Here is a 14321-nt window from a genome sequence, read left to right as displayed (position 1 = left end):
TCATGCACGTGCATACCCCAACTTTTGTCCATAAACATTTAAGTTTGTGAAAGCTACCAAAACTTGCCATTGCTACTTAAATTAAAATTTGGCAGAAGACTGGAGCATTTCTACTACCAGCTGCCAGTGACTAAATTTTCCCATATGCCTAATGCTTAGATGGACCGAGACAGCTCTCAGTGCAGCTTTCAGCTCAGTTCAAATAGCAGCTCCTCAAAGCAATTTTCCACATCATCCCCTTGAATCCACAGCTCACCCCTTCCCAGCTACAAGAACCCAGAGAGCACTGGGCTTCCCCTTGACACCTCTCAAGCTGCAGCGAAGCAATGCATTGTGTAAGTATACACAACAGATGGGTAAATGTACCTCTTTGGATGTGTAATGTAGTTTCTCCACCAGGATAGTAGGAAAGTTCTCTTGTGTTCTGTTCCTTGAATATTACGTTGAATGAATAAGTTAGAGTTACTGCTTCATCCACCTTAATCAAGACCTATCACTGTGGGAACTCGAAGGAATTGGGTATTTCCAAAAGCTCTGCAAAAAACAATTCCGCTTTCATCCCTAGAACACCAGTGCCTATGTCACTCCCTAAGATGCCCTAGTCATGCCCATGTTCTGGGCCAAACATTTAGAAATCAATGAGAACACTCTCCTCTACCCACCCCCCGCCCCAGTCCTTGCTTCGGACACACCCCATGGCTGAAGTTCAGTTCATTTGCTATTAATAATGGATACCCTTCACAGAGCCCAGGGAAATAACTTCCAACTAAAGTGATGTTCAGTAGGATATATACAGTATAATATACTGCATCAAAAAGGAAAATAAAATGATTTAAGGCACCCTTGAAATAGTTCATCTGTAAAAATGTGACATTTCAATCACATTGGTCACTTGCAGTTTTGTCTGGGGGACGTCCTGCAAATGTTTCTGACATTTGTGAAATTTGTTTCTTATCAAGATAAGAGCAGATGGCTTCACTGGCAGCAGGACGAAGCCTCCAGGGTCCAACAGGAGTGTGGCTGCTCCCTCCGCAGGGAGCATCCTTAACAAGAATCAGTGTCTTCCCATCTCCAGGGCTCGTGCCATCACCAACCATCTACTCTACTTTTTGCCCTGTTCTAAATGTCTGTCCCCTGGTTCATGGCTTTTTCTTCCATGCTTTCTGCTTACTCACAGCTTACGCTCACTTCCAACTTCTTCCTTCTTTCTCGACATCATTCACCTTTTAACAATAAAACCAGTTAACCAACCTGTTCTACATTGGGAACTCGGGTTCTTCAGGGAGATTCGGACAAGTTCAGTGACCACAGTCCCTGTTGGGCAAAGTCCTTGTGCAGCTCCTGAGAAGGGCTCCTGGGCAGCCTACAGATCAGTCACCTCCATCCGGGTCGCCTGTCACCAGAGGGGTGAGATCACGTGAGATAACGAAAGTTAATTAGGGCCACATGGCCTTGAAGAGCAGCCCTCTGGATCAAGAACCTGAAACAAATTCATTTAAAAAGCCATCTAGGAGTTCCTGTCATGGCACAGTGGTTAACGAATCCGACTAGGAACCATGAGGTTTCGGGTTCGATCCCTGGCCTTGCTCAGTGGGTTAAGGATCTGGCGTTGCCGTGACCTGTGGTGTAGGTTGCAGACGTGGCTCAGATCCTGCATTGCTGTAGCTCTGGCGTAGGCTGGTGGCTACAGCTCCGATTAGACCCCTAGCCTGGGAATCTCCATATTCCGTGGGAGCCGCCCAAGAAATGGCAAAAAGACCAAAAAAAAAAAAAAAAGAAAAAAGAAAAAAGCCATCTAGTCACTAAATTTGGGATGCAGAAAAGTTCCTTATTTTCTCAAGTGGATTAGCAGGTGTTCAGATTTTGCTCATTTCTGTATTTTGGTCTGCTAGTCTCTTTCATGTTTGTTACTTAAAAAAAAAAAAAAGTGCAAGCAAAGATCAAAATGCCAAGGTATAAATACAAAATCAGTAACTGGGTCCTTTGTTCTTATATTGACTTTTCACCCTTGAAACCCATTTTCTCGTTCTATTTTTCATCAGAACTCTGCTGCTCCCAAGTACAAATATAAATGGACAAAGGCCTGAGAATTTTGCTTAGAACTGCAGAAAGCAGTTGAAGTTCACACTTGGATCCTATCCAGTTTTCTGCCATCACAAAACTCTATTCAATCCCTCTGTGTAGGAGAAGCAGATTACATAAGGAAAGGAACAAAACTTTCCTTTTATCTACTTTTCCATTTATGTCTGAGAATTTTTTATAAAAAATAACTTTTTTGTTTAAAAAAAGTTATCAAAGTTTGTAAATAACTCTTTACAGAAAAGTTACATTGGTAGACTTCTAGTGGTCATGTATGCCTCAGTTACCTGTAAAACTAACGCCACAAATTTTTAAGTTAATAAAAATATAAGCATAGGTTATTCTAAACCTAAATTATTTTAGTTCAGGGAAAAAAAATCTTGCTAAGATACTCATTTCTCTGTGGCTTTGGTTCCAAAGAGTAAAATTTATGATCAGGGTGGGGGGGGAGAAAGTCTTGGCAAGAGAGAGAAAGAAAAAAAAAAAAAGAAAATTCTTCAAATAAATAAATGGGCTATTTTGTCATTTTAAAATATCATCAAGAATTTTTGATGTTTAATATCATACAAATATTTATTTCATACTTTGGAATATGAAAAACAGAAAATTCAAGACTAGGACGAAATGTTTATTCTATGAGTGAGTGTGCTAAATATGTCATCAGCAGAGTTTATCGGTTTACAATTAAGAGGGTTTAAGCACCATCAAAGAAGAACTTCTACAAAATCATACAATAAGGCTAAGAGTCTAGTCTCAGTAGATTTATCTGAGGGCAAAAACAGGGACTAACTCACTTTTTCCAACTATGGGAAAATTAGGGGAAAAAAAAGCGTTATGCTCGATGATAAACGAGCCATTCGTAGCTGGGAAATCAGAGCATCTCCCTGTTTCATGCATTCAATTTGTGCAGTTGCTATTTTTTGCTGCAAGCTGTTTCTTTCATCTTACAAATACAAGACAATTAAAATTGTACTATTGAGGATATATGAGGGATTTAATCTTGAAAGAAGTAAATGACAGTGATGTATTACTCTAGTACGGTGACAAAATCAGAAAGAGACGGAGCTTGAAAAAAAATAATACTGTTATCATTTAAAACTAAGTTTATTTGGAGGAGAAAGACTCATTTTGAATGACTTACCAATTTAAGTGCATTGAAGCCAGCGTACACCTCCCAGGCGATCTCACCTGAGTTGTCAGGATAAACCCATACCCAGGTTATTGTCAAGGACCCATGCTCCAAGAAACCAAGGTGAGAACCAAGAAGTGGGACCATTTTGTTATATCCTGCATTTATTTAAGCAAACCGAATGTGTAGAGATAGGAAATTAAAGCATTATAATGTTTTACAAATACAGAAAGAAAGACACAGAATAATAATACCCTGGAGAGAGTGCATCTGAGAACACGCTTCCATCACAGGGAACAACTTTCAGTGACCACATGGAAGCCACGGCCGACGCATTCATCTGTCGTTCTTGTTCTGACATCATTCAAGTCTTTTTCATAGATAAATCAGTGATCTGCTTTTATACGACGGATAGTGCTAGTGGTTATGGTAGCCTTGAAGGGTTTGTGAGTAACTGTACTATACATACATGAGGCTAGGCTTAACGTGTTATTTCAATGCTGCTGTCCATCGCGGGCGGGAAAGAATGTCTCATTACACAATTACTGTGACATCCACTAAAATGTGAACTAGTTGCATAGGTTAGTCCTTTGGGCAGCACAATGTTGCTCTAGTCCACCAAGGCTTAAAGATTCACAGTGTAGAGGAAAAAAACATGAATTAAAGCATTTCTACTAAAATATATTTTAATAGCTGGTGTTAACAATTTGCATAACAAAAGCCAAATTATATTTATAACATTGCATCGTTCTGTAAGCCCCTTCATTTTAAAACCATGATGTGTTTCTTAACGCTCTCATAGTTAGAACAATCCTGCAAATGAATCATCAATCACAAGTCTACATATTTTGAAGCAAAGAGAGGCCAGTCTTCACAATGATCCAATTTTGCATTTTTACCGCAGGTCTAAGACCAACAGTTCCACACCCCTGGCCTGTGATACACGCAGTGCTGCTTCTAAGTGCTCAGCCGTTCGTCATATGGACACAGAAGAATGGGGCCATGATGCAGTTCTCTCTTTTCCTTTCAAGAAAATCATCCTTAACAGCAGCTGCATCACAGAGAAGTATATACTATGCAAACTGGATACCACGTATCAAACACAAAAGCACATGGAATTCCTGTGACTATACTGAAGTAACCCAGACGACTAGGGAGGAGACGGTGCCCTAGGGATCCTTCCAGGCTTGTGGATTCCACAGAAGCATCACACAATTGCCTTTGTGGTTTTCATCACCACTAATTGACAGTTGCCTGGAAAGAACCCTAATGGGCACGGAATACTTCGGAAAGAGACGTTCCTGTTAGCATTCTTCACTTGGTTTACAGAGCTTCTTATTAACTAAAGCTTTCTCACCTCCATGCCACCCAAACAACCCACGCTAGCCATTTTCAGATGATCAGAAGCAAATAGCTACGGTATAATGGATTTTTGAAGTGAACTTCATCTTGGGTCACGAATTCAGCCTTATAACATAATTCTTCTATCTTATAATAGGTGTTTTAAATCTCAGACCTAAGGTTAATGTTTATGCAGCTCAACAATATATAAATCCACAGAGAGCCTTTCAGAAATAAATGGAAGAAGTCAGTATTTTCTAAAGTTCCAAAGCTTTAGAGGTAAAATATAATCAGCTATCACCTTTCATATCTGTCAGGAATATCTCATCTGTCCCCACCATAAAAATACTGATCACATAATAAAATAGTACTACAGAGTAGGCAGATGCTTGCGTGCTTGGTTTTCTTCCCAAGACCATATTGGAGAGACAAGGGTGATCAAAAAGGCACCTATATTTTTTATATCTCTATATTATAATTTTGGTATAAACTATATCCACTTTATATAGGGGAAGTTACTAAAGGATCTCACATTTTCTTTATCTTTTCATTAAAAACCTTCCACTGGAGATGGGCAAATCTGAAAAAGAGATGCGGCCTCTTGCACTTCCACTGTCTGCCTTAGAAAAGTCTGCTTTTCCCAGATCCCAGAGTGTTGTCTAGCTCCACTCGGAGAGGCCAGCGAAAGCAAGACTGGCAAAACTGGCAGTCTTCGGACCATGAACCTAGTGGCAAGAGAGGGGCTGCTCTAGTCGCATCTGTGTTCCAACAAGGGGCTCCTGGGAATTGTGCTTGCAAATTCCTGTGTGGTCTCGGGGTGGGGTCGGGGTGGGGGAGGCCTGAGAAGATCCAGGGACAGCGCAGAGATCTGACAACCAGACAAATATTTCAACATGGGCTACGCTGCGGATGTGTCAACAAGAACAAGAAGACATGAAGAGTTCGTCTTGCCACAGGTTAGAAATAGAAAGCTTTCTTAGAGAACGAGAATAAGTAAAAAGTTTACTACAAAACCTTACACCAAGAGCAATATATTCTGTTGCTATGCTCTTCTCAAAGAGAGATGATCCATGTACAGTTGTTTTTGGAAGCTTTCAGAAGCATATCAAGCTGCCTTTGTGCTTGTGTCAGGCTTGAGGACACATCACATTCGGAAAATCAGGTGCCTGCGCCCTGTGCTCGGGCGTTACCTTGATTTTTGAAAGATTTGTTGTTTTAAACCCTTCTTGAGTTGTCAGTGTGACGGATGTTGCCAAATCGGAGGTGAGAGGGGATGTGTGGAAAGGGGGAAAGCTGTTCAAGAATGTAGTTTTGAAAATGATGCTGCAAAAATAGCACTTTGGTTTTCTACATATATTGTTTCCCATATTTCTACTGAGATGCTTAATATCCTGACAGGCTTTAGTGACAGTGACAATACTATTGAATTACAGCATCAGGAACATGTGACAATTTGTTCTCGCTCAGTCTTTATTGTAAGATAACTGCCTTCGAGGTAAATTCTGATCAGATCTTAATTCCTGAAGGCTGGAAGCAGAAACATCTTGCTATGCCAACATCATGTGAAGTTTCAAATTTTAGGAGAACTATTCTCCAAATAAGTATTGACGTGTACATTCAGTGAATCTGATGTTTAAATGAGAAAAACAATGAAACGTCAAGCTGTTATCTCATGGTTCCCTCCCCAATTAGAATCCTCATTTTAAGTCAGTTTCCTTTAAGCTTCCTGTAAATGTGCTATTTATCAAAAAATGTACCTGTCCTACCTTTAGTCTGCAAATTAATCAACTACTCTTTTATATAATCACAAAGAAAGTGTGGTCTATCTGGGTGAATTGTAAATATTTATTTAATGGTATAATAAAATGAATAAGCAAGCTTATTGCCCTCAATTTTAACGCACAGAAATTTCTGCAAGAATATTGCAAGTTCTGCTTGTCTTTGTAGGTTTGTGTATAAGACACCAAAACAGACGTGGAGTTTAATCAACTGAATCACAACTAGTCATTTCAATGATAGAAAATCAGCCAAGCTGGTTATGTGGTAATCGTAAAAGCCCCTCAAAAATATCTCTAGTTATGTGCCTGGATTTTTCTCCTTTCAATTTTATGTCCATGTCATGTAGATGCAGCGTGAGTATAATAAAACTTTTTAATTACTCTTTTAGCCTGATAAAAATGAGATTACAGATTTTCCGAAGTATGTGTTTACTTTTCCAAGGCGTAAATGAATTAACGTTTGTTTGCCTTTGGCCTAATAAACATTTCATTCAAAGATATTTTATGGGATATTTTGTTCATTTCTTTGACTATATCCTATAAGGCAGATATCCCCAAGACCCATACAGTTGATTGCATTTTTGTAACTTTGCTTTTTCAGTTTCATCACCACTCTAGAGTCAGGCCTTACATGAACGCTACCCTGTTGCAAGTCCCCCAAAGTGGCACAATCAGAAAAACACAGAGTTGCTGATGGGCGTTAATCTCTCCAGTGACCTGTGGACTCCAGGTAAAACTTCATGACATGATGGTCATGGCTGTGAATCCAGCAAGAGCCTGCAAAGCCACTCATTCGAAAATCAAAATGTGACCGTTTCTTTTCTAATGAACAGCCTGGTAAGTCCTGTACCGAAAATCTCTGGTCACACTCCCCTCTCACTCCCTGAATGTGATTTAGAAAATGGAATGGAAGTCTTTTCATTAACTGGTTTCAGGGGCGAGATTTCCATTCCAGGATCCTGAGTACGATTTTCTACACAAAGAAACCAGATCATCTGTCTCTCGGTACGGAGCTGGTCCTTTGTGGTCTCTGATTTCCTCCAGCACACTTCCTATTCCAACTCTTTGTCACTGGCTCCTATGGAGTTTGCTTTACTTTGAAATCAGCAGCGGCATTAAGTTAAGGAAAGCTGTTCAATAAACATCTAAATCACTTATTTGCTAAAGTATACATCTATTTCCTAAGGTGTAAATCCTTCAAAACGAGAGTGCAATGCAGCAGGAGAATCTCAAGCAACTTTTCGAGTTATGTTTTTCTGATGAGCTGGCAGCTAGAGGAAAGGACTTTTCGCTATCAGCCACGCTCTTGGTTTTACTAACAGGAATGGGCAGTGCAGCCGCCTATATTACAGAAGCTGAAACCTACGTGACATGCAACAGGGTCACGGCTACTAGTATTAGGGAAATAATATAGACGACCTTAAAATTTGCCCTTTTGCAGAGTAGCTGTGAAGTTATTTGGTCCTGACATTCTATGGAGCCAAGCATATACTTGGGTCCACAGAATGTAAATGGAGAGTAGGATACGCCTCGGTACAAATGAGAAATAAATAGACCCAAGTCAGCCCAGGGAACAAGGAAATTTCTTTGTTTGGTAGAAGTTTCCAGATCCCTAAGGCCACCAGTCAATATAATTTTAACCAAACTGTCATTCTGCCACTGCTTACATTTATTATATTTAGGCAAGTTTCCCTTAAACTGGAAAATTGCCTCCTGACTCAAAAGCTAAATGGTTTTTTAAATTATTGGCTTTGTTACTGAATTAAGAGAATTGGCTTCTGGTGATTCTAAAGTGACAGCTAAGAAGTTTCCTATACTTGTGACATTTAAGGGACAATCAACATCTCTATTAAAGTCTAGAAAAATACATTTTCCCAGAAGGGTTCAATAGCCAATCAAAGGAAACCATTAACACAATTAGCAGCACCAGGTCTCCAGACCTAATTATTTTGTTTATACAAATTACCAAAAATGCTGCTGTTTTCAGCCTAGAAGTCATTCCTTCTTCCTGGTACCTGTGTGTCTAATTGTCAAAGGAAAGAGAGATTATTGTAAAATAACTGCCAAGTGTGTCTTAAAAGTATCTTCTATCTTTTAAAAAGATTAGGCTTAGTATAGATGAGAACAAAGCTCGGAGGGCAAGGAGAAATGATTAATTAACAAACTCAATGTAATTCGCTGGCAGCATCCCGGTTTTCCCAGTTCTCTGCACCGTGCCGTACATCCAGCCGTCGTCGATGGGCTGCACGTTGACGATGTAGTCGCCGTCCCTGAAGGAGACCTCATCTTCGTCCTGGGCACTGTAGTCGTACATGGCTCGGTAGGTCCTCTGAGAAAGGAAAGATGGGGTCACACGAAGGACAGGAACACAGTCACGGCCCCAAGTGCCAAGTACAACAGACCAACCCACACGTGAAGGAACCATCAGGGATCTGGCCGAGCACATCCATTTCTGAAGTTCTGCAAACCCGAGCTTGCTGCCTGTCCTAACGGTGTTCGTCTCAAGGTTACTGGTCCAGCTACAGGTGGACTATCAGGGGCCAGCATGAGGATGGAGCAAGCCACTAAATGCAATAGCTGGCCCGTCAAAAGGTTAGCGCTGATGCTGTAAAGCCACTCCTCCAGCTTGAGATAAGCCCAGAGACCTTCGATTGTGTAGATTCTCTGCTAGTCCACATTCTTCAGAGAACAAACCCCACCATCCCATCATCTTGGCGGACAAGTCCAAGTCAGTGCCGAATCACTGCCACTGGCCCCCTGCCAGAGGTAATGAGCTTTACAAAGAATGGTTTTTGGGTTTTTTTTTTTCTCTTAAAATATTTAAACCAAAGAAAAGGAAAAAATCTATCATACACTCGATAGGTTTTTGTATCACAGTGATAGATATTTAGCATATACGTCTTGAATATTGACATATAATTAAATCCTTGGCATAGTGAGGAAATTTTAAATTGAGTTTTACTATATTTGTTTACATTTGAGACCAAGAGTTTAGCTAATAATAACATCAGACAATCTCAAAAATCAAGTGCATTCACAGACTGAGGAAACTGGCTGAGATGCGAAGAACTTTAGAGTAGTTAAAGATACCTTACTACCAGTTTGAAAAAATAAGTAGATCAGGAGTTCCCGTTGTGGCTCAGTGGAAACAAATCTGACTAGGAACCATGAGATTGCAGGTTTGATCCCTGGCCTCGATCAGTGGGTTAAGGATCTGACATTGCCATGAGCTGTGGTGTAGGTCACAGATGCGGCTTGAAGCTGGCAGTACTGAGGCTGTAGCATAGGCTAGCGGCTATAGCTCTGGCTAGAGCCTGAGCCTGGGAACTGGGAACCTCCATATGCGGTCCTTGCGGCCCTAAAAAGACAAAAAAAAAAAAAAAAAGTAGATCACAAAGATATAATCTACAGCACATGAAAATAGTCAATAATATTATAGTAATAACTGTGTATGGTGCATAATCAATAAAAAATACCAAATTATTGTTGTACATCTGAAATTAACACAATATTGTAAGTCAACTATACTTATACAAAGAAACATTAAAAAAAAAGATACGGAGTTCCTGTTGTGGTTCAGTGGGATACTGACTAGTATCCATGAGGATGCGGGTTCAAACCCTGGCCTTCCTCTCTCATTGGTCTAAGGACCTGATGTTGCCACAAGCTTCAGCATCCATCACAGATGTGGCTCGGATCTGGCTGCTGGGGCTGTGGCGTAGGTCTGTAGCTCAGCTCCAATTGGACCCCTAGCCTGGGAACTTCCATATACCACAGGTGAGGCCCCCAAAAGCCAAAAAAATATACACATACATATTTTTTAATTAGGAAAAAAAAGATATTTTACAAGCTGCTTCTCAGGGCCACCTACTTCTAAGAGCACAGGCCAAAAAAGGCCAAGGGACTTTGTGTCAGGCCAAAAAAAGGCCAAGGGACTTTGTGTCCTGACTTTGTATCAGGAGCTTGGAGAAGCAATTTCAGAATAAGACACCGTATTTGACGAAACGACCTGAAACACTGCTCCCAGCTTTACACTGGATGAAAAAATCAGCACTCCAACATTTCAAGGAGGAGGACCGGAGACACATGTTGGTTGTGTCATTTAGATCTGGGTAGCCATTTTGATTAACCAGGTAAGATGACCAAATATTTGTGCTTTTTTTTTTTAACCTGAATGAAGACTATAACTGACTATTTCCAAACATGAGGTAACAATCAGGGTAGGGTACTGGCAGATTCTTCGTGTGTTTTATTGTTTACATGTTTTCACATCGTGTCTCCCCTTCTCAGTGGTTTACCTCTATATGTCTTCTAGTTCCTCAGAAAAGGTTGCTACGAATGGCAACACATCCTCATTTATCCTTTTATATAAAAATGTGCCATATTTCTTTCAACTGCATTCCGTGTATATATTCTGGAGATAAAAGGGGAAGACCAGGCAAGATGGAACACCTCAAATGGACACTTACTAGATTTGGTGAATGCTGCATTGACCTCACAGATGACAGGCTGGTCTGGTGCATGTACCCATAACCTTGAGAATGGCTTTGCTGGTAGGCTCCAGGAAGAACAGGTGCTGGACATTAAACAGACACACAGACAAAGAATCCTCAAACCGAGTCTCAAAATACCCCGCCCAAGCCCTCAAGTGACACCATGCTCTGCTAGGCTCTGAAACAAAATGCCATTTGCAGTGTCATGTGAAACTGGAGTAGTGGCATTATAAGTTATCGCTAGAGTAGTGTAAATTTCAGTACCTAAGGACATATATAGGTAATCAGTTTAACATGCAGTTAAATATATATTAGAAATATTTGTATTACTCTATTGCAGACGCTATGTTAAAAAAACACAAATAGCAAACAAAACTTTCCCATAATCCCTTAACAAAATTATGTTTTTACTTAGCCATGTGATCCTTACAGGCATTTTCCAAAATAAAAAGAAGAAATTTAAAGGAATTTACAACAAGGATCTACTGTATTGCACAAGGAACTATACTCAGCTATACTCAATAGTTTGTAATAACCTATAAGGGAAAAGAATCTGAAAAAGAATACACATATGTATACATATATATATTGAATCACTGTGCATTGTAAATCAACTGTAATTCAATTTCTAAAAAAGAGAAAAGAAAAAACAAACTTAAAGGAATTTAATTGGATTGTCAAACCATGACAGGGTACAAGCGTTTTCACAGAATACTTGATGATGGAGGTTTTCAATATTTCGCTGCATGTTACCTTTACAAAGATGATAAATATTTGCTAAGCAGTTAATACTAAGTCTGTATCCTTAAAAGAAAACTTTATCTAGAATATATGAACTATCTATTTTATTTTGGCTCTAAGTCAGCTGAATAATGTTACAAAGCCCTGAGGAGCCAAACCACAAGAATTTCATAAACATTATCCTTTTACATACAAGATAGTATACATTTAGTTTGTGCTGTTCTCACCACTAATTATGATATTCAAAAACTTCTGTTTTGAAGAAAATTGAATTCTAAAGCAATAAACACAGCAGCTGGATAAAACTCCACAGAATCAGTAGAGTGTGTGTTTCTTTGTAAGTATGTTTAAGTACTTGTAACCAGAATCATGGGCTATAAATGAAAGTATTTTAGTAGGTATGCCCTTCCTTGTGGTTCGAATAATTACACGATATACTAGTAAAACTTGTATGATACACGTGCTGTAAAAATCCACAATAGGGAGTTCTCTCATGGCTCAGTGAGTTAAGGATCTGGTGTTGACATTGCTGTGGCTCTAGTTTTAGCCGTGGTATGGATTTCATCTCTGATATGGGAACTTCCGCATGCCACAGGCGCAGCCAAAACCAAAAAATCTATATTAGATTGCCATCTTTGTTCAGTCAGGTTGAGTATATAAAGTAATTACCATGGGTTGATTTATTCAGGACAGTTACTAGAATAAAAGAATAAAGCAGATGTAATTCTTGGGTATTATTAATAATTAATATTTTATAAGTGACACACTCATTCTAATGATATATGAGAACATCAAACCTCAAAGTTTAATCAATCATCAGAAAATTACAAATCATTAATATGTTCTCCAGATAATAATGATATTAGGTTAAATGGGGGGTTTTTAATAGTTCTTGAATTAATTCATATTATAATATTGTTACAATTTTGTTTAATATCTTTATAGAGAAAGATCTTTACTTGGATTGTAGTATATTATGAAGTTATTACACATCAAATACTTCAGAAACAGCACTCCTTAATGTATCAACTCAATTTAAATATTTAATGTCAGTAGATCTCAACGATGTTATCAAAATTCACTCATGAAGACAAAATACTGAAAGTCCCATATCTAGACCCACTTAATTAGCTGAGCAAAAGAGCTTTTTCTTGTATTGGAAGAGGGAAGCACTGACCATTCACTTATTCACTCCGTTGACTATCAAATATTTAAGAGAATTCATGTGTGTACAGAGCTTACGACCTTTCCTATCACTTGGCAAGCTTGCAAAGATTTAACAGTTATCACTGTCCACTACATTCGAAGCAACAGGCATAAGATGAGGCAAACCAACTGCCCTCCTATAACAGTAATTGCCCTGAACATAGGTCCTTTGTCCAATTAAGGAAATGGCTCAGGATACTTAGGGAATTTCCCTAAATACATTTTTACTTGTCAATGACTCCAACTGCATCCACAGGCCATCAGCCCTGAACTCATTTTTATTCACTTAAACAAGACATTTCTTCATCATTATTTTGATCTATTTGTAAATACTTAAAATTAACTAAGTAACCCTTTAAGTTAATTAAAATAAAAATGATATGTTTAATTCCTTGTTACACTATTTAAGTATGACCTTTAAATTTTGATGTACAATGGAATACTACTCAGCCATAAAAAAGAATGAAATATTGTCATTCTTTTTTGCAGCAACATGGGTGGTCCCAGAGATTATCACCCTAAGTGAAGTAAGTCAGAAAGAGAAAGACAAATACCATATATCACTTAAATGTTGAATCTAAAATATGACAAAAATGAACTTTTATGAAACAAAAACAGATTCATCACCAACACAGAGAACAGACTGTGGTTGCCAAGGGATGGGGGTGTGGGAGAGGGATGGAGTGGGAGTTTGGGGTTGCAGATGCAAGCTATTATACTTAGAGTGGATAAATAACAAGGTCCTGCTATATAGCACAGGTCACTACATTCAATATTCTATGATAAGCCATAATGGAAAAGAATATTTTAAAAAAAGAATGTATAACAGAATCACTTTTGCTGTACAGCAGAAATTAACACAACATTGTAAGTCAACTATATTTCAATAACAAATAAAAAATAAATTGATGCACAGAGTCAAGCAAGCCATCTTAAAATATTTTGGGAAAAAAAAACAATCAGGAAAGGACAACAATGAAAAAATTTTTGAATATGCTCTCTCATAGGCCATAAAACGTTTATGTTTACATAGATTGTACCTCATAATCTCAGTTTAGTAACCACCATTGCTGACAACTCAAGAATGTTTGATTTTGGCTTTTAAAAATGAAGCAAATTAATGTCTATTCAGTTGTTTGAATCTGACCTTTAAAGGGAATCCATAGCTACTATCAAATACGGAAGGTAAAGAAAGTAATATATTTGTCCTAAACATGTTGGGGTTGGAGAGAGCAGGAGACTTTAGAGTGAAAAACCTTGGAGTAAATACAATCTATCTTGTCCCCATGGTTTCTTCTCATGCCTTTTTTGATTATTTCCATCTGCCTCTCTGGCTACATTATTTAATGCAAGTCCCTTTGGGGTTATTAAACTTATCTACCTTTTACCTGGTACAACAGAAGTTTTTTAGGAAACTCCTATTAGGCCTATGAAAAAATATAACTGAGAGCCTAGAGGAACCAACTTACTGAAAGCAAATGCCTCTTTTAAAAAGAGGCACAAACATTGCTTTTTTATTGTTTTGCTACATGATTTTTATGAAACACAGGTGAA

The 14321-nt window shown here is 38.6% G+C and overlaps 1 protein-coding gene across 12 annotated transcripts in view; it reads right to left on the bottom strand.

The window, feature by feature from the left end:
• The window catches only part of NEBL (nebulette), a 354941-nt gene continuing 343966 nt past the window's right edge, over positions 3347-14321 (bottom strand). For all 12 annotated transcript variants that reach the window (XM_003357763.4, XM_021064951.1, XM_021064957.1 and 9 more), the window contains 2 exons: positions 10797-10903; positions 3347-8656 (listed from right to left, as the gene is read on the bottom strand). In XM_003357763.4, coding sequence (XP_003357811.1) covers positions 8480-8656; positions 10797-10903 — 284 coding nt within the window. In that variant the 3' untranslated portion in view covers positions 3347-8479. The remainder of the gene's footprint in view (positions 8657-10796; positions 10904-14321) is intronic.

The sequence above is a fragment of the Sus scrofa genome, chromosome 10 (genome assembly GCF_000003025.6).
Source record: "Sus scrofa isolate TJ Tabasco breed Duroc chromosome 10, Sscrofa11.1, whole genome shotgun sequence".
Lineage (NCBI taxonomy): Eukaryota > Metazoa > Chordata > Mammalia > Artiodactyla > Suidae > Sus > Sus scrofa.
This window is presented reverse-complemented; position numbering and strand designations above follow the sequence as displayed.